Consider the following 21,463-nt stretch of genomic DNA (forward strand, 5'->3'; position numbering starts at 1 on the left):
TGACTTAATCCTCCTAGTAACACGTGAGTCGCCATGTATCATTTTAATCTGCAAAACACTAGGGCTGAGTAGTGTCACATGCTGATTTTACTTTTCTATGAGAAAGTGACTCCCTGGCTCAATGATGGATTGCTTGTTCTCTTTAAACAACAGTCAAGATGGTGAATGCCCTGGGGTGATAGACAGAGTGTGCAATGGGAATGGGGGCAAATCTGATGGCCCCGTTCAAGTTCACCTGACAAAGCTGGAGCAGTCTGCAAGCAGCATTCGAGAAAGGATTATTCACACTTGCATTATATTTTTGAATGCATTTTTCTCCTTGTGCAGCTGCAAAGCTCCCTCACACTGGAGGTTTATGCACCATAATAAAGAGATTTATTTTTTTTTCCTCTCACCCTCTCTTGCTTGCTTCTTATACTTTACACTTAGTTTCTACTGAACTGTTCAGGCAGAGGACATCTGTATATCCAAACTGCACAGAACAAATATCATCTTCAAAATAATAGCACTGCTAAAAGACAGTAACAAAAGCTTGACATTTCTGATATCTGAAGAAACAAAGATTGTCTCCTTAAGTTGAACTCAACTCCTCAAAGTTTGCTTTTTAAATATCGTTATTTCAAGACTCACTCACTCCACAAGCAAAAGATTAAAATAAAAGTAAATTTCTTAGTTTAACTTAGAAAAATAATTTTCCTAAGAATTAGTTGAAAACTTTTCAATATCCACTTTGCTATGAGATAAATATTAAAGAATGGAGGGAGAAAAATCAGAAAAGTTTAAACACAAGGGAGCAAAATAAGTTTCCTGATAAGTTTCTTGATAAGTTAGGAAGGACTGTGAAAATGCTACTTTTTTCCTTCCAACTTTTCATCCTCCCGTCCATCCACTTAATCTGCCCATATCCCACCTTGCTGCAGAATCGTTTTCTGAAGCCTGGAGAGCTCAGACATTCTATTTTTATTGCCTCTCATCGTATGCAGCAAGAGTTAGTAAGCTAATCAGCACTTGTTGATCATCTAAGATGCAAATACTTCTTACTGGCATTCCATATTATTATGCAGAACTATAGCAAGCCATGGCTAAGGAGTACAAAGGGACATAAGGCCCACTTCATTCAGGCTGGTGAGATAGAGCCATCTTGAAGGTGCCCTTGGTGATCCCTACCTACAGTATTCATGCCCTTTTTGGCCTCTCCCACATTGAATGAAGGTTTGTCTGTGTGACAAGTGACCAACAGAATACAAATGTGATGATATGTTACTTCTGAGGAAAGGCTAGGTTATAAAAGACATTGTGGCTTCCGCCTCTCTCTCCCTTCAATTTTTCTTGCTGCCACGTCGTCTAATGGACAGGCCCACATAGTGAGGAACAGAAGACCCTGGCCCACAGCCAGCAAGGAAGAGGTCTCCTTGCCAACAGCTGTATGAAAGAGCTTGGGAGCAGATTCCCCAGTCCTGGGGAAGCTTTCAGAGGACTGGAGCTGCAGCTAACATCCTGTTAGCTCAAAAGAGACTGAGTCAGAACTATTGAGATAAACCACCCTCCCCATCCTTTCTAATCTATAGAAACTGTAAGAATTAATAAATGTTGTTTTAAGCCTCTATGTTTTGGGGTTAATTTGTCATCATGGAGCAATAGATAAATAATACACAAGATAATTATAATTCAACTACAGTAGATAATGTGATACAATTGTATATTAGTTTCCATAATAGCTGTGCAATGATAGTTCCAGTTATTTTAAGATAGCAAAGGAGGGGTATCTTACCTGGCTTGTGGTGGGGAGAGAAAGGGAATAAAGGACATCAGGGAAGATTTCTTGAAGGAGGTGTTGAATGAGATGAGTCTTCAAGAATGAGAAGACATGGGGTGTGATTGTTCTGGTAGGTATAAAAGCAGCACGAAAATAGTTACTAAGTGACGAAGCATATTGTGGTGTGGGAGGTGGCAGGATGAACTATAAACTGAAACCATAACTAGTTTGGTGTTTCTAGAGTGTAAATTGCAAAATTAGGAGTAATTGATGGGCGAAGGAAGAAAAATGTTCATGCTCATCTTATAATGTGAACTTTTATTAGAAAAGAGAATTATTTGGATTTTTTATCAAATATTATTTTTTGAAATAAGTAATGCAAGCTTATTGCAGAAAATTTGGAAAACAAATGATAAAGAAGAAAATGAAATCCACTCTAATAAATTTACTATGGAAAAACACTATCAGTATTTCAATATATTATATGTTATTTTTTTCTGTTTCAATGAACCTCCAATAACCTGGTGAATTTGAAAATTTAGTTTTCTCTTGTCAAGTCTCCAGATGAGAATATAGTTTGGCCAACACCTTGGTTGCAGCCTTTGGGACTCTGAACTGAGGACCAGCTAAGCCATGTCCAGATTCCTGGCCCACAGAAACTGTGAGATCATAAAATGTGTGTTGGTTGAAGCTGCTAAGTTTGAGATATGCAGCAATAGAAAACTAATACACCTTTCCATTCAAGCTTTCAGCTCCAGCACTTAACTATATCTGTTCATATCCAGGTCACCAGTGAACTCCACATTGCTAAATTCAACAAGTGAGTTCACAGTTTTCATCTGACTTATTTGTCAGTGACATCTGACATAGTTGATCATTCCCTCCTTGTTCATATTCTTTGCTTGACTTGGACAATTCCCTCTTCTTCGTACTCTTTTTCTTCCTCTAAAACTCCTACTAGATGATGTTGGACCTTCTTTTCCCCTCATCTCTTAATCCCTCATTTGTATTTTCTGTCCCTTTATCTTTCTGCTGCATTTTAGCTAATTCCTTAATCTCGCTTTCCATTTTAACAATTCTTGCTTGCACTATGTCTAATCTGCTGTTTTATCTTTTTAATAAGTTATACAGTCAATGACTGTGTTTTTCATTTTCTAGAAAATCAATTTGGCTTTTTAAAAACTAATCTGGCCTTTAAAATATTTATACAGAGCTTTAAATATTTTAAAAGAATACTGGATATTTATTGTTATTTTTATGCAATATATAATTATATAACAACATTAAATAAAAGTTAATGTGTAACAACAGTTAGGGGAATGATAATCAACAATTTCTGAACAACGATTTTCTCTTGGGTAGAGAAGGAAGTAGAGATCAGGAATGGAAGCTTCAAAAACAGTATTATATTTAATTTTTTCAGCCAGATGTTGGGTACATGGGTGTTGAAATAAACAAAAATGTAAAGATATTTTTACAATGCAATATCCTGCAAATTCCTTTTAATAGTACTATTTCTGCTTTGTATAATTCAGAGATATGCATTGCTACAAAATCTTAATTTCTCTAAAATTCCTAGCTATGCCAATGTCATCTCACTTAGCAGATATCCTAGCTTTTTGACTTAACGAAGAAAAGTGGGCTCTGACATCCATCAATTTACTTCACTATCACATCCAATTTCCAGTTTCTTCACTCATTGTTGCCACTGCCTTTTCTTTTGCGTTGGTAGAGATATCCATATTTCTTTCTAAATATAACCTGACCTTTATTCCTGATTTCATCTTCTACAAACAGGGATTGGCAAAGTTTTTCTGTAAAGGTCCATATAGTAAACATTTTTAATTTTGCAAAATCCAGTCTATGTCACGTTACTCAATTCTGCTATTGTAACAGAAAAGCAGCTATAGATAATACATAACTGAATAAGTGACTATGTTCCAATAAAACTTTATTTATAAAAACAGATGACAGCAGCTTTGACCTCATGGATCATAGCTTGTTGACCCCCTTCTACAACAACATCTCAAAGATCACTCCGTCAATTAATAGCCTCTTCTTGCTGTCAGCAATCTTTTTTCATCATTCTCAGTCTTTTACCCAAAAAATTTTCTTTTTTTCCTTGATTTTTTTCTGCAGGATTTTACACTGCTGAACACTCCTCCCTGTTTTCTTTCCTGATTGGTTTGTTTTATACCAATCTTGGTTTCATCCTATTTGTCTATTGATTCTTCAGACTTTTCTTGGTATTCTTTCCTTTCTATGACCTTACATTTAAGAAATTTTTTTGTGTGTAGAGATTTAAAAATATATAGAAAAGTAGAAAGACTGGTACAATAAATTGCTATGTACCCATCTCCCTTCAACATTAACCCCAAAGAGTCAAGCTGCTTTCACTTCCTTCTCCAAATTTTTTTTTTTTGGTTGAATGTTTTTAAGATATCACGTCATTTTATCTAACACTCAGTCCATATTCAAAATCCCCAATTGTCTCAAAAATGTCATTTTATCACTGATCTGTTATCCCAGGTTTAGTGATCAGATTGATTGAAGTGTGAGTAGAATCAGCCTGATTCTTCCATTACAAAGTTCCCCATCTAATTTTCCCCTAATAGTTTTAGCAGCCATCAATGCTTTCTGCCCAGATTCATTATTTCATTAATGGATGCAAAAATCGTGATTTTCTAGTTTTAGTCTTTCTATGTTTATTGGCTGGACTTCTTCTATGATGTTGAATAGAATTGGGATAGTAGGTAAATTTGTCTTCTTCCTTTTCTCAACTTAAAAGTTTTAATTGCTTCACTATTAACTATGGTATTGTTTTAAGTTTAAAAGAAAAAACCTTTGTCAGATTTAGAAAGCTTTTCTTTATTCCTAGTTTTCAAAGAGCTTCTTTTTCTTTTACCAGGAGCCTATTTTGAATTTTATGAAATAATTGTCTGCATCTTATGAAATTACATAATTTTCTCTCTTTGTTTTATTAATAGAATAGATTACTTTTTTTTTTTTTCATTTTCTTAATAAACATGTGTTAGCTTTGGTTTTCCAGGAAGCAGATACCAGGAATAGATAAGACATAAAAGATCTTTATTGGGAGAAACGACTGTAAAGAATCAGTTGGCAGGAACAAGAGTAGGGAGTGGACCATGCTGCGGGCCTGACACCTAGGAAAGGAGAGAGCAAAGAAAAGGGTTTGTTTATTTTTGTTTTTTGAGATGGAGCCTTGCTGTGCCACCCAGGCTGGAGTGTAGTGGTGCAATCTCAGCTCACTGCAACCTCTGCCTCCTGGAAAATTGGCCACACTCAGCTAATTTTTTGTTGCTGTTGTATTTTTAGCAGAGATGGGGTTTCTCCATATTGGCCAGGCTGCTTGAATTCTTGGCCTCAGGAGATCCACCCCCCTCGGTCTCCCAAAGTGCTGGGATAACAGAGCCACTGCACCTGGCCTTACAAAAGCCATTGGTTAGGCCAATGTCAAGACTTTATTTCACAGTCACAGTCAGCAATTAGACATATTCTGAGACTAGTGATCTTGTTATGCTTAGTCACCGGCTGACAGCACACTGAGGACAATATGGCTTCAGCATAAACACAGAGATGGATTCAGGGGAGTGGAAGCTGGGAGTGTCAATCATCTGTGTCCCCAGAGCAGGATATTGGAATGGGTCTTCCTTGCCTCAATTGCAACTGTGAAGAGAAATGTGCAGCAACCTTAAATTGAGAAGAGTATAAACTACCAAGTGTTCAGAATTGATACATGAAGATCATGTATGTAAGTCTGAGTCTCACCACCAGGTGAACCACCCAGACTTCCTGAGCTAGTAGTTAAGGCTGAGGGAAATTTAGAATGAACAGTGGTGAAGGTGGAGAGTGAGCACCAGTTGCAGCCTCCAAGAGTAATTGCAGAAAAGAATTGGTTTATCTCACTTGTCCCTTTTGTTTCTTTCAGTAAGATCGTGGAGGAGGTGCTTCCCAAACCTGTGTGAAAAGGTAGATCTGCATAAGGTAGGGGACGGACTGTGGTAGCCAGGAAAATGTATCATTGTTTTTTGTAAGAATATTGATTTTTAAAAAACAGCTTTATTGAGATATAGCTTACATACCATAAAATTCACCCTTTGAGTGTCTAGTCCAATGGTTTTGGTATATTCATAAAGTTTGCAACATTCAATGTTATTCTTTTTTTTACTTTTTCTTTTAAAAAAGTAAAAATTTTTTTAAATAAAAAATTATTTTTAAAATTATATTTAAAAATATAATTTATAATATATACTTTAAAAATATAATTTAAGATTACATTTTTAAAATATAATTAAATAAATTATATTATATATAAAAATAAATTATATATTTTAAATAAATTATATTTTAAAAATATAATCTTTTATTTTTTAAAATAAAAGTAAAAAATTGTATTGTTTATTTTAAAATATAAAAGTTAAAAAAAGAATAAAATTGGGGTACATTTTTCAGGGGTACATGTGTAGGTTTGTGTCATGGGGGTTTGTTGTGCAGATTACTTCATCACCCAGGTATTAAGCCTAGTACCAATTAGTTATTTTTCCTGATTCTCTACCTCCTCCCACTCCCCTCCCTCTGATAAACCCTGGTGTGTGTTGTTCCCCTCTATGTGTCCACCTGCTCTCATCACTTAGCACCCACCTATAGGTGAGAATAAGTGGTATTTAGTTTTCTGTTCTTGCATTAATTTGCTAAAAATAATGGACTCCAGCTCTATCCATGTCCCGGCAAAGGACATGATCTCATCCTTTATTATGGTTACACAGTGTTATGGTTTGGCGTTGTGTCCCCACCCAAATCTCATCTTGAATTGTAATCCCATAATTCCCATGTATCATGGGAGGAACCTGGTGGGAGGTAATTGAATTATGTGGACAGGTTCCCCCATGCTGTTCTCATGATAGTGAGTGAGTTCTCATGAGATCTGATGGGTTTATAAGCATCTGGCATTTCCTCTGCTGGCCCTCATTCTCTCTCCTGCTGCCCTGTGAAGAAGTGCCTTATGCCATGATTGTAAGTTTTCTGAGATCTCCCCAGCCATGTGGAACTGTTAGTCAATTAAACCTCTTTTTTTTTTAAATTACCAAGTCTCAGGTATTTCTTCAAACCTGTGTGAGAATGGACTAATACACATAGTACTCCATGGTGTATATGTACCACATTTTCTTTATCCAGTCACCTAAATGACCATCAATGACAGACTGGGTAAAGAAAATTGTATCATTCTTCGATCTTACTTTTTACAGATTTAAATATATTAGAAGAACATATGGGAGAATTAAAAAGAAAAAAACTCAGAGTATAAGGAAGATCTAAGTATTATACATAACAAAAAGCCACATAAAAGATTGATGAATTCAACTATCTAAAAAATTCTGCACAGATAAACGTTTTATGCAATGTCAAATGTCAAAAGACAGAAAAACAAATTGAATTCATACCACAAAGGCTCACATTTTAAAAAATATGTAAAGATCTCCCAGATCAATAGGAAAAGCCCCAGTAATATCAATCTTGATAGATAGTGACAAAAAGCTCCAAAATCTCAATGGTGTAAACAACACATGCCTTTCTCAGCAGTGCTTTGCATCCCTCATTGGTGAGTTGGGGCTGTTTTTCATGTTGCTTTCCTTGCAGGACTTATGCCCAGAAGCAACTGTCTCCTGACACATTCTTGGTAACTGTGGCAGAGGGAAAGAGGCTCTGCAGGATCTCATGATGCCAACTAAATGCAGGCATTAAAGTGACACTCATCAATTCCTCTCACAAATCATTGTCTAGAACATGTGCCATGGCCCTGCCCAAGACCCAAAGGACCAGACTGTGCCATATTCTGTGTGCCTGGAAGGAGAGAACCAGATATTTGAGAGCGTCACTAAGGTCTGTCACATTACCAGTCCATGCAGTCTATGAATTGCATGACTTCTCTATTGGAGGTCTAGTCAAAGAAAGACGATGGCAGATTTCATTACATTCCACGTGCTGGTTATTAAAGAAGTAAAAAATTCCTCTCTTTCCAAAATTGGTAGTGACATCATTCCTATCAACAGAATGAATCTGGGGATCTGTGAGGTAGATGAGCCCTTTTCCATTACCGGTTACCCAACCTAAAAGAGAAATGAACACACCTGAGTATTAAATTCCCTGGAAATGTCCATCAAGGGTTTACAAAAATACACGCGCGCGCACACACACACACACACACACTCTCTCTCTCTCTCTCTCTCTCTTAAAAAGGTACTTCAAAAACTTGGTCACCCTGTGGTTTATAGTTAGTAAATTCCTGGTAAGGAATTTGGGTTGCATATTCCAGTTATTGGTTTCAGAATAACTAAATATTGGGTAATTATATTTGTCAAATATGACATCCCCAGATCACCAATTTTCAAGGTATTAGAAAACAATAAAATCCACTTAGAATAATTATCAATATCACAATATTGAATACTTCTTTCATGATTCAGAAATTTCTTTAATGCCTTATTCATTAATTCATATACTCATCTGCTCATTCAACAAATATTTATTGAGTGCAGACACTACAAACACTGTTTTAGGCACTGGTGGTACTGACTGAACAAGCTAGTCAAAAATCTTTGTACTCATTGAGCTAACATTCTTGTTAAGGGAAACAGATCAAAAGTAAAATATATAACAGAGTGATAAATTCTCTGAAAGTGGAATAGGAAAGGTCTTGGGGTGGCCATGGAACCATTACTATAAATAATTATAATAAATCTTACTTATAATTTATATGAAGTAGAAGGTAATTGCTAATAAAAATTCTGATGAATAAAATACCAGGCAAACTAAAACAAAATTAAAATATTAAGGTAGAATTGAAGTCGGATTTAAGTACATAGCGTAAGGAAAAAGATTTCTGTTCTATAATGATCCCCAATATGAGACCCAACATCACACTCTTAATAAGGGTAACAGGCTGGAGAAAAGGAAAAGTGGAAAGAAGATTTTGACATGTGAAAAAATGCAATGATAAGAAATCTACATCACTCAAATCTAATTGAGTGAAATAAAAAAAGCTGTTATAGATATGCTCTGGAATGAAGCCCAACAGAACATAAGCCAGACCCTTTCACTGATTATGTGATATTGTAGATATCTGTAGAGGTTTTGGGCATTTATTTCTTTCAGGAATTATTTGCTATATATAGTAAGATCAATTAAGTTAATTCCAAATAGTAGCCTATACATGAAACAATCTATTAAATAAGGATTAGGGAAGCTAGTTACAAAACTTCACATTTATATATAAGTAATATTAAAAATAAAAATAATTCCCAGTTTTACATACCTTGTAAATCGACCACAACATCTCTATGATTAGAAAACTCATAAGAAAAATGGCCATAGGCCAATCCATATTCTGTGGCTTTGTATTCTGTTTTCACCACTTTTGTGTTATTTGACAATTTTACAAATTCTCCCAGTATGTAAGGCTCTACACTGATACATCCCTTTATTGTCTTGTCCTCTAAAATCTGAAAAATAGCAAAAATAGCAATAGGAAACATTACAGCATGATGAATAGTAAAGGCCACTGTCTTTGGACTTGGGTAAATCTTGGTTTGAACCTAGGCTCTGCCACTTCGCTTCTCTGAGCTTCAATTTTATCAAGGGTAAAGTGGGTATAACTACCTTTTAGGCTTGTTAAAGGGATTATACAGGGAAATGCGTGTAAAGTGCTTAACATGGCATGTGGCATGTCATAGAACTTAAATTTATTATTATTCACATATTAAACTGCTCACTTAAGATTTAGGCCATGAGGTGACCTATCCTGGAGGCTAGGTTACCAGGACATGAAGTTAGATCATGCTCTGGGACTCTAGTTTGAAATATCAGCTTAAGTGTTTCTATGCCACTTTGAGTTAAGGTTTGCAAGCTGCCTGGCACAGTGAATGACATAAAGAAAGTATGAAATGGATAACTATTATTGTGATTAGGAAAAGATGGGTCTAAAAATGTCTCTGGCCAATGAAAAAATTATTGCAAATATGAATGCACCAAGGATCTAATATATTCAGGGTGGCAAAGCATTCTTGATCCAAAGAAGAGAAAATTCAGTGAGAATATTTGTCTTTATCTATTGAACCGGATGTTCAGTGAAGGGAAACTGGTCTTTGTGGTCCCAGAGGCAGAGCTGTAATCCATGGATGGAAGTTAGAGAAAGATAGGTTAGGGACAAGTCTACGAACTTTCAAACCATTAGGATTATTTGAAAGTGAAAGTGGGACAGTTATTTTCTCATACTGAAGGTGTGTAAGCTTTGGCTTAGTAATCACTTGGTTGCAAGGGGTGAAGCTAACAGACGTAAAAGGGGATTTATGCATCCTGTTGAGGGGATAGTTTGTACTAGATACAATCTTTAGGGTTCTTTCTTGCAAAGCACAGGGGCTTTGGATAGGCACAAGGAGAGTTTGCTAAAAATGCTAGCCTGACTATGTGGAACCGGATACTCAGATTAATTGATATTCAGGTGTGACTTGTAAGATCCAAATGATGTGCTCAGGATGCAAAGGGTCATATTTAATCATACTTACTACATTTCTATCCAAGTAGATGAAATCAAATGAAGTGGATGAAGGAGCCTGGTAACTGAGTTTGTTGGATTTTACCAGAATGATGGCGGTATGCAGGTTAGGCAGAGAAATCTAACCTAATATGTATTTATGGGCCCATTTAAGCACATTCTTGATTTCTTTAATCTTACCAGTAATATTGTGGATGGGATGTAGAATATCTGCGTGGGAATGTTTTGTTCATAGAGTCTCTTGTTAAATTCTGTCACATAGTACTGTGCAGTCATTTGCCGCTCCACATCAGCGAAGTGGTGCCAGAGCCCTTTTTGCTCCTTATAGTCTTTCCCAACATACCTATGAACAAAGCAAATCCATACAACAAAGTGCAAAAGTGATCTTACTACGGAGTAAGAGAGAGGAGATCAGAAAACATATGCAAACACTTGAAATATCTCTTTCTCTGCCTTAGACAGTGAATATTAATTATTTTAACTTACCTCAAGATTCAAATAATTTTGTAAGAGCTTCTTGAACAATGGAACACGACTCATGCTAGCTGACCCAGAACGATAATGATTATAAAGGAAAAGTGTCGCTTAATGTAGAAGTTCTCTAGACCTCAGGTAAGTCAAGGGGGTCAGGATAGTGTACTGGAATGTGCATGGATTCTGGAGTCAAGATCTTCCACCCCCTGCAGTGTGGCCTTATGTAGGAAGCTCATCAATCTGAAGCCTTCCTCTATCCCTTCTTTTTATGAGATGACTTCATTCTTATAAATACTTATTATCCATCAACACTTATTATGTGCATAACACTGTACTAGTCTTGACTGACTGGAAGAAAGTGTGAGACATGATTTGTGTATTTCAAGAGCTAATAGCACAGTTGGTGTGGGAAGACACAAGGCAGTGAATGATTACACGGGGAAAGCAGCAAGGCAGTGCTGCACTGTACTGTAGTTTATACTTGCTATAAGCTGGTGTGAATTTGTGAGTAATTTCACATGTGCCCAGAATGACCACCAAAAATCAAGGGGAATTGCTTGAGTCATAGACCCCAACCACAGTAAACTCTCTCCAAAAATTTCTGAGCCCCATATAATAATGGATCTTAAGGAGGTTGTGGTTTTGGCCATTCAGACTCCTGAAGACCAGAAAGGAAAGATGACAGTGGAGGCTGCCACACGGCCTCAAAAGGCATCCTGCAGAGGAGCAGTTGTTGTAATAGGGATGCTATACCAGTGCTTTAGGCAGTTCTGCTATGAAGAGACCCCAAGGCCTGCAGAGGGTTTCAACTAATTCAGAATTTTGTTGACTGATGTCAGAGGTGTGCACGAGAGTGAACCCTATGAAGTGCTGGCTACTGGAACATTTCCTGAACATTCTGCCAGAAGACCTCCAGTCCTAGGTATGGGATCATCAATCTGAGAACAGAGGTCCATATCTTCTCTCATCACATTGTTTTCTGGGATCCTTTTTCTTTAGTAAGGATTTGTTCATGATAAACTGCCATTTTCATTTTTTTCTTTTAATCTGCAAATGTCATTATTTTGCCTTCCTCCATGAAAGACAGTTGCACTAAGCATACGATGACTTCCATTGTTGCTATGAAGAAACCAGCTATATGTCAAATTCACATTTCTTTGTAGGTAATCTGTCTTTTTTCTTTGAGTGCTTTTAAAATGTTGTGGTTTTCTTTGTCCTTGGTTTTTGAAGTTTGGCTACAGTGCACCTAGAAGTGGATGTCTGACTGCCCGCCTTCTTCCCTTCCTGCTTCCGTACAGCCTCTTTCCTCCTTTCCCTCTGTGTGATTCAGTGTGATTTCTGTATTTAAAGATTAGCGTATTTTGGCAATTCTGAAAAATTACCAGAAAGTATCTATTGAAATATTGCTTTTGCTCTCTTGCTGCTATTTTCTTCTGATGAGAAATATGTTGAACCGTCTCACTCCATTCGTCATGCCTCTTGTTCTCAGTGTATTTCTCATCTCAGGTCCTTCTATGATGTACTCTGCTGTATTAGGGCTGCTGTCACAAAGTGCCACAAACTGGGCGGCTTCAACAACAGAAATGGATTTTCTCACAGTTCTGAAGCCTAGTACTCCAAGTTCAAAGTTCCAGAGGGGCCATCGTCCCTCTGAAGGCTCTAAGGAAGAATCTGTTTCAGGCCTTTCTCCCAGCTTCTGGCAGTTCTTTGCCAGGAGGCAACATAACTACAGACTTCACATGGCATTCTCTCTGTGTCTGTGTCTATCTTCAAATTTCCTCTTTCTATAAGAATATTAGTCATATTGGATCAGTGGCCCACCCTCTTCCAGTATGACTTCATCTTAACTTCACCAATTGCATCTGCAATCTCTCTATTTCCGGATAAGACTGTAGTCTGAAGTACTGAGAAATTAAATGTAAGAGTTTTGGGAGACACAATTTAAGCCTCAGCACCTGCCCCTGCTGCTTAGACACGTGACTTTGGGCAGTTCCTTAACATCTCTGTGATGACTCAGTTCCCGCATCTGTAAAGTGAGGATAATAGCAGTATCTACCTCAGAGCGTTTTGTGAAGATTAATTGATTAGCACATAAATCACTTAAAATAGGGCCTGGCTCATGTTTACCATAATAAAATAATAATCAAGAATCTTTTCAAGAAATGTATTTCCACTGCTTACAGAGTCACCCAATTTCTCTGTTGCTATTTATTTCTTACACTATTTGGATTTGAGCAAATAACAAGACCAACTTTAAATGAGAAGTCATGGCTTATAGGTCTTTTAAAATATAGAAATGTTATGAAAATATGTCTTAAACCCAATGAAGACCACCTGTGGCTACTAATTTTTCAGGTGAGTTTTTGTTTAAAATTTTTATTAAAACTGAGGCCAAATCAAAAACTTTCCGGGCATTGACCTCACTGGTGTGGGATAATTTAAAGATATCCTCTCCGTTGGGGATACAGCCTTTCCTGAGTCCCTGCTCTGTATGAGTGGCATCTGAACTCATTCCCTTCCAGGTGTAGCTTTTGTCACTGGCTGTGCCCTCACTCCACCCCTGCCTCAAACTCCCATGCACGATCCTGAAAGGGTTCGGCAATCGCTTATATCCCTGACAGGCTTCACGCCCGGCCTCAGGATTTTCCTGCCTTTTTTTTCAGGCTCACCTATTTACTTAAAAGTGTGCTTTTCACAATTTAACTACCCTTTTTGCCAGCATTTTTAGTGAATATTTTAGGCTCTCTGGCTTGCCATGTGGCCAGGAACTTTATTTTTCTTATCGGTACAGTATGGCCAATAATGTTTCCCGGAGGGGTTTGAGATCCTGTAGCTAAAAAGCCACCAAAATAGCTGATAGAACATGGGTCCTCAATGCATGGTAACTATTATTAATTAGTTAATAGTGAAAAGAAAGAGGAGTAGAAATCTAAAAACATATTTTGGCCAAGTTTTTCAGCCCCTACAAAGTCTCATGAGTGATTACTTAACCGAAGGGCAAGGTTAGCTCATTTTACATTAGTTATAAAAACGTTTTTAAATAGTACCTCCCCAAAATTTCTTCTTGATGAAGATGATGAACCCAAAAAGCATTTCTTTGTCTGCCTTTTTTCTTCACAGTCAAGTAGTCCCCAAGATAGACAGCAGTTTCCTGGGCTGTCCACAGTTCAGATTTTTTGGAATATTTTAACAAAAGAGCAGCTGGAGAAAAAAGATGAAAATGAATCTTATTTTCAAAAGGACAATACAATTCATGAATAAAGTCGAAGTGACACAGGTCCTAAACCAGCTCACCTGAAGCCTTCACTTTCTTTGTACATTTTCTCTAATTTTCATCTCTTCTATAACAGCTACAGTGTTAAAAAGTTAGTGAGAAATAATAAAAAGGTAACACTTTATAAATTACAATGAGGAATAATAGCCTTTGATTCACAAAATCCCTTATTTATGATGAAAAGGGATTAAGATAAGCATGAAGATTCTATATGAAAGAAGTGGAAAATAAAGGAATTTTAAAATCAGAAAATGGCAGAGGCCATTTTGGGACAAGTGACACATGCTTGCAACTTACTATTATTACCTGGGGATCTCAAATAATAGAGGCTACTACTGATGCCAGAGCACATAAATAGAAATAAACTAGATAATTTTACCTAATGGGCTCCTGACAGCTCCGGGAATCCTAGCATTCATTATATATTCAAGTGCACCCTAATTTTCTCTTCATTGTTTTAAGTTGAGAAAGTTTGGAAATTATTTGAGAAAATGTAGCTACTGTACAAACATGCAAACTCAACTGAAAAAGGAAAGGATAAGAGGAAAAGGTAGGAACAGTCTCCACTTTAAAGAAAGGAAGAACAGTGCTAAGTAAGAAAGCATCTCTTTGAGGAGAAAGACCAACATGAATCCTAAGGAAGGAGTGCAATACTTTGAAGTTAAAAGGAAGTAAACAAAGACCTGTGTCCAGATTGTGATAATAGATAAATGAATGGGACACATGGGAGAGAAAATACTTAAAGCGAGATAAACTCACAGTTCTGGAAAGGGGATGACTATGGGTTGGGTGAGATGGTGACGGGGGTTGGGTGACTCAGTTAGAGAAGCTGGATGGAAATGGAAGGTCAGTTGTCTGTCCACATACAGGACGGGTGATGAATTGAGAGAAGAAAAGAGGAAGTGAATAATTGTTCTGTTTCTGCCATTTTGGGCCTTGTTTCCTCCAATGTATGTTTTCATCCATAAATTAGCAAACAATAACAAATAACAAGAAGCAGTTACTTCATTGTAATAAATGTGATTCCAAAATTGCAGAATCTCACAGTAAGTAACAAAACCCTATTACTGGACATTTTTGCTTTTTTTTGGTGACAACGTGATGTGTATTTTAGTCTGACTTCCAGGTGACAAAACACTGGAATACTTTGAAGCAGAAGCTCTCAACAGTGGCTTTAAGCAGAATCACCAGAGAGCTCATAAGAAATAACGATCCCTGGGTCCACACACCAGACCCCTTAGATGGAAATCTCTGGGGTGGGCATTGGAAGTTTTTAAAAGCTCCCTAGAAGATTCTCATGTAGTGCAGGGTTGAGAACTACTACTTAGTAACCAGTGCTTAGCAATCCATGTAGTTTCTTTCTTCTGTGATGTGCTTTGTAATCATTTTTTAATCATTCAAATCATTTTTCTGTATAGTAGGAGGGCATTTTGATGTGATTCCTGGGCTAAAAGAAGAATCTCCTTCTGTCTTCCTCCCAGCTTCTCTACCACTTTTAAGCTGTGTTAGACACATTGACTATGTGGTGGCTCCAGCCCCATCTTCCTGCTTTGGGCAGTTACATTGGGCTGTTCCTTAAGCAAGAAGTAGCTGCTGATTGCAGCAGTAGGGGTACTGTAGTCTGAAAGTTTTTATCCCCCCTGAATTCACATGTTGAAGCGAATTCACAAGGTGATGGTGTCAGGAGCTGGAGCCTTTGGGAGGTGATTAGGTCATAAGGGGAAGATTCCTCATAAATGGGATGCCCTCATAAAAGAGACTCATAAATGAGTGCCCTCATAAACGAGACCCCAGAGAGACCCTTCTCCCTTCCACTATGTGAGGACAGAGAGAAAAGGTGCTGTCAATGAACCAGAAAGCTGTACCTTCATCCTGGACTTCCAGGGACTAGAATTATGAGGAATAAAGTTCTGTTGTTCATGTGCTACCCAGTTGATGGCACTTTGTTATAGCATCATGAATGCAAGACAAGGAGGCATTTGACCAACCAATTGGCTGGCAAGAAACCACTTAGGTAGACAGGTGTAAAAAGTCTCTGCCCAATAGAAAGATGACATTTAATTAGGTCCCCATAGAATGCTAACGGGGAAAGATAGAGAAAAATCAGTTGGGTGGTAAAGAGACTCAAAGGGAAGGTAGATGCTGAACAGATAATATGGTATCCAGCCTGTTAAAGTCAGCTGGTTGATAATAAGAATCAGTGGAGAAGATAAATGCTGAGTAAATGAGATGGCCTCCAGAGCAGTTTTAAACCCTTAGCAATGGCTGTGCCCGAGTCCTCCCGTCTCTCTCTCTGCCTCGTGTGTCCTTAGTGCAAATCTCCAGTATGCTAGGAAGCCTGAGCAAGCCTCTTTACTTTGCAATCATTAAGGTCCATCAAACAGAGTGAGGGAGACCCCTGAAGTATATATTTCTCTGTGAACTCACAAAGCATATCTTTCATGAGTTTTCTTTTCTTCTTCTTCTTCTTTTTTTCTTTTTTTTTTGAGTCAGAGTTTCACTCTTGTTGCCCAGGCTGGAGTGCAATGGTGTGATCTTGGCTCACTGCAACCTCCATCTCCCGAGTTCAAGCGATTCTCCTCCCTCAGCCTCCCGAGTAGCTGGGACTACAGACACCCACCAACATGCCTAGCTAATTTTTTGTGTTTTTAGTAGAGACAGGGTTTCACCATGTTGGCCAGGCTGGTCTTGAACTCCTGATCTCAGTGATCTGCCCACCTCAGCCTCCCAGAGTGCTGGGATTACAGGTGTGAGCCACTGCACCCAGCCCTTTCATGAGCTTTAAGTGTTCTACATACCACGTTCTTCAGAAGGTCCCCCCAAGGGGGGACTTACTGAAAATGTTGTACTTACTATGTGCTCGGTGGAGTTGACTGGGCTTAAAAACCCCCGTATTCTCTAGTCTCTGAAACAGCCAGTCATGCCTCACTCCTGCCAACAGCTTTTCAAAGTCATCAGGCTGCAAGGTGCGAGCCTCAAGGATTTCTTGCCTTGTCTTTCCTGGCAATGAAACCCAAGAACTCCCACTGGAATTCAGATAGGACCATGGGCTGTCCCCATCAGAAGAACCACTGGAAAATGCAGGTGATTTCAGCCACCACGCCGAAGATGAGCTGGAGTTCTGGCTGCAGTTTAGCATGTTTCCAGGCTCATTTCCTTCCTCTGTGGTAGTGCAGTCCTGGCTGAGGACAGGGAAGAGGATGTTACTGCTTACAGGGGAACTGGGGGTCTCAGCCACCTGACCAGGTGGCTGTCTCAGAGTGCACAGTCTATGAGGGCCATGCCCATTTGCACAAGGAACATCCGTGCTGTGGAGCACTTGCCCCTCCTCATCCACCGTGGAGGCATCAGAGTCGATGCCCTGCTCTGCGACTGAGCCAGCACTTCTACTGGAGTCAGGATTTTGAACAGGCCAATTAGGGGAGAAAGAGCTATTTGCCAGCATGGAATTGTGTCCCAGAGGATTGTGCATGACTCTGCGAAAGTCTAATTGTGCATCTTCTGTGCTTTCTGCTGTTTCTCCTTCTGGGTCAACCCAGGAGGAACTAGCTTTAAATGTAGGGTCTGTGTCTCTTTCACTGATTTCTTCTCCCTTTTCTTCCCCATGGCTGTCTTTGGCATCACAGTTGATTTCTGGAAACTCATCAATTATTTCAAAGGCTTCTCCTTCTTGGACTGAAGGTTGTGTGCCCGTATACTTGGGCCTACCAGAATCAGAAGACCAAGAAGCAGAACCATATGAGGGTCTGGAATGAGCTGAAGTATTTCTGGGTCTCATATTTCTGACTTCCTGGATAACTTTTGGAGCTCCTTCTAAAAGCCCTGGACCAGAGACCAAAAAAGTACCTGGGGTATTATGAGGTACCAAGGGCATCTGTTTGTGGAGCTGATTTTGAGATGGCTCCCAATTGTCATCTTTGGGTTCCTGAAGAGTGAGACCATGAAGCTCTGAACACAGTGAATGAGCAGCTCTGCCTTCCCTGTCTTTCTCTAGTTCCTCAGACAAGGCAGTAGAACACTGAGTGTCCACCAGATGTTCTTTGCCAGGCTCTTTTCCAGCTGACTTGTCATCAGCACAATTCACTTCCTCCCAGCTTGCAGAGGAGCTAAACCCTGATAAGTTGCTCCAAGCACTGGAGCTGTGGCTGCTACTCAGAGACTTGTTGAAAACAGCTCCCTCGCCATTGCTGCAGTCCGAAAGCTCAGTCTCAGTCTCCACATCTTGATCCAAGGAGACTCGAAATGCATTAGAATGGGTCCAGTTTCTCCTTCCTCCCCTTCTGAATTCCCTCTGAACGTTCTTCACCATTGGGAGGGAAGATGTTCCTGCGTCTTTTTGATAGCATGGCTTTTCTTGAGTAGTACTCACAGTGTCTAGATTTTTTGTTTCTGTTTTTAGAGCTGTGATACAGACTCCTGTTTTTGCATCTTTCTGTTCATTTTTGTTGTTTCCACAATCACTTTCAAATACTTCACACACCAAAGTATGGTGCTGTGAATAGGTTTTAAGGATTGTTTGGAAATCCACTTTCCCGTGCAAGATTAGTTTATCCAACCTGCACTTGAAACTCTCTGGAACATAAGATCTGTCATCTAAATTTGAGAAGCTTTGAACTTGTAAATGTTCCTTTACCTGGGCAATCACAGACATAATTTCTTGAGACAGAGCTTCTCTGTCCTGACTTCTGGAGGAAGTGCTGAAATTGTACAGCTTCCCCATTGCTTCCTTACAGAGCTGACTTGCTGCATGGACCATTCCTGTCTCCCCGTGGAGTCTTCTTTGCACTGTGGTGAGACCGAAAGCAGCTTTGAGAAAGCTGTGAAGCTCCTGTTTTCCAGTAACAGGCTCATCATCTCTCTTGGTGAGGAGGCCAATCTCAAAGGCCTCTTTGGCTTCACACAGATACAAGTTTTTCATGCCTGGAGGACAGTCATCGGAACTACTATATGACAACAAGCATGTGCCACGGATGTTCTGGGAAAAATAACAAATATCAAATCAGATATTGAATTGAAAACTGGAATCAGGACAAACTTTTCATTTCTGGAGGACAGTCATTTGAAATACAGAAAAATGAACACATGTCACAGATATTCTAAGGAAAACCCACAGGCAAGCCCTGAGTTAAGGACCCGAGACCTTTTTGGTGAATCAGAAGGGACCTGGATGTAAGCAATTGGCTGGCATAAAGGAGTAAGATATTTGCTTCAATTACCATCCTGTTGTATCCCCGATACATTTTGATTAAAGATGATAGGCTTGTTGTTGTTGCTGTTGTTAGTTTTAACAGAGCCTATCCATGGAAATGGATATAAGTTGATGAATACATCATTCATTTAATAGTCGAAGCAATAGGGCATTGGTTTCCAAATGCACCTGTGCATTTGAATCACCTAGGCAATATTCCAAAATTAAAGATTTTGGGGTACCAACCCCAGAGATTTGCATTTAGTGGATCTAGGGTAGAGTTCAGAAATGGGTAGTTTTCTTTTCTTTCTTCTTTCTTTTCTTTCTTTCTTCTTTCTTTCTTTCTTTCTTTCTTTCTCTTTCTTTCTTTCTTTTTCTTTCTTTCTCTTTCTTTCTTTCCTTCCTTCCTTCCTTTTCTTTCTTTCTTCTCCCTCCCTCCCTCCCTCCCTTCCCTTCCCTTCCCTTCCCTTCCCTTCCTTTCCCTTCCTTCCCTCCCTCCCTCCCTCCCTCCCTCCCTCCCTCCCTTCCTTCCTTCCTTCCTTGTTTTTTCAGTGTCTTGCTCTGTTACCCAGGCTGGAGTGCAGTAGTGCAATCTCAGCTCATTGCAACCTCAACTTTACGGGCTCAGGTGATCCTCCCACCCCAGCCTCCCTAGTAGCTGGGACTATAGGCACGAGCCATCACACCTGGCCAATTTTTAGTTTGTATTTTTTTGTAGAGACAAGGTCTCACCTTGTTGTTCAGGCTGGTCTTGAACTTTTGGGCTCAACCCATCCTCCTACCTTGGCCTCCCAAAGTGTTGGGGTTACAGGCATGAGCCACCATGCCTGGCAGGAATAGGTATTTTGAGAAGTTTCCTTAGGTGATTTTGATGTGCACTCAGGCTTGGGAACCATCGCTTCACAACAGGCAACATTCTATCTTTGGGCTGAATTAATTTAGCTCCTAGCAGGCCGTCACCACTCTGACCAATAACATTTTTCCATATGTGGTGTGGAGTCTTAACACAACTGCCACTGATGAGACGCAAAGACTATTTGAAGGTTAAACCTTTCCCTTCTCACTGGTTACATCAGAAAGCACCCTGGGGGGAGGTCCTATGGGGGTTTGAGGAGGGATTGCATTCTGTTTACCACAGCTGTGAGCACGAAGAGCGGCGTGTAGGCACTGAAGGCAGCTGCCAGCTTGCAGGCTTCTGCAGCGGACAGCAAATGGTGGTCAAACTCCTTTATCAGGCTCTGTGAGAAAATGAGAGGCAAAGTGGAATGGTGATAATTCATTATCGATGCGCAAAAAACAGGCTATGAAATTGTTTTGCTTTTCTTTCATGATTTCAAGGGACTCCTCACTGCAATTCATTCAGAACAGTGTCAAGAAAGAGTAAGTGGGTCTAAAGACCACAGGGTGTTGACTTTCCTTTTCCCCAGCAGCCACACACCTGTGCAAAATAATTTGAGTGAGCTTCTTTGGAGGACGGTGGCAGTTCTTTGTTCAAAGGAACTCTGCACATTTTGCAGCCAGATTAATTGATTTCTGCACTGCTTTTGGCAAAGAGCCCTTTAGTTGATGATTTCACAGCAATTAGGATTCACTTATTAATTCTATAAATATGTATAGCGTACCTCCACATGCCAGGGCCTGTTCTAGACTCAGGGGAAATAGCAGACAATGAGCCTGCAAGGCGCTTACTTTCTGTTGCGGGGGAGGGATCAGTCAATACGCAAAACAAGTAGAGCGCGTAGTATTTGAGATGCTGACAAGTGTTCTGGAGAGAAAGTGGAGAAGGGGTTAGGGAGGTCCGGGATGGGAAAGAAGTTTGCAATTTTAAACAGTCCCCAGGGATAATTTCGGTGAACAAGGGAACATGATCCTCCTGTTTTGCTCAAACAGAAAAAGCAACATCTTAGATTTAGATTACCATCAGCAGGCTGTATGTGTTCTTTGACTACACTAATTAGTATTGAGTATGGTGACCACTGTGATTGGGGTCTTTCATGAAAATGGCAATATAGATGATGATAAAAACGCAATTTCAGCACAGTGTGAAGAGCAGTAGAACATCCTTGCCGCTTCTCTGGGCTGGTCAGAGACCTGGGCTCGGCTCCCAGTTCTCTCTCTTACTGGTTGTGTAAACTACAGAGGTTAGTTTCTCTACACTGCATTTTATTTTTCTCTAAAATGACTGATACACTTTGCTCT

At 39.3% G+C, this 21,463-nt stretch overlaps 1 protein-coding gene across 10 annotated transcripts in view; it reads right to left on the reverse strand.

The window, feature by feature from the left end:
* Positions 1–7,146: 7,146 nt before the first annotated feature.
* ALPK1 (alpha kinase 1) overlaps positions 7,147–21,463 on the reverse strand; it is a 162,125-nt gene continuing 147,808 nt past the window's right edge. For 7 of the 10 annotated variants that reach the window (XM_032254730.1, XM_032254728.1, XM_032254727.1 and 4 more), the window contains 6 exons: positions 20,398–20,502; positions 16,930–19,051; positions 13,850–14,003; positions 10,509–10,671; positions 9,090–9,276; positions 7,147–7,884 (listed from right to left, as the gene is read on the reverse strand). In XM_032254730.1, coding sequence (XP_032110621.1) covers positions 7,685–7,884; positions 9,090–9,276; positions 10,509–10,671; positions 13,850–14,003; positions 16,930–19,051; positions 20,398–20,502 — 2,931 coding nt within the window. In that variant the 3' untranslated portion in view covers positions 7,147–7,684. Of the gene's footprint in view, positions 7,885–7,928; positions 8,718–9,089; positions 9,277–10,508; positions 10,672–13,849; positions 14,004–16,929; positions 19,052–20,397; positions 20,503–21,463 lie in introns of those variants that run through there. The other 3 variants (XM_032254732.1, XM_032254734.1, XM_032254733.1) reach the window with 3 other exon arrangements.

Source organism: Sapajus apella, unplaced genomic scaffold (assembly GCF_009761245.1).
Source record: "Sapajus apella isolate SASKATOON/1434 unplaced genomic scaffold, GSC_monkey_1.0 scaffold87, whole genome shotgun sequence".
NCBI classification, from domain to species: Eukaryota; Metazoa; Chordata; class Mammalia; order Primates; family Cebidae; genus Sapajus; species Sapajus apella.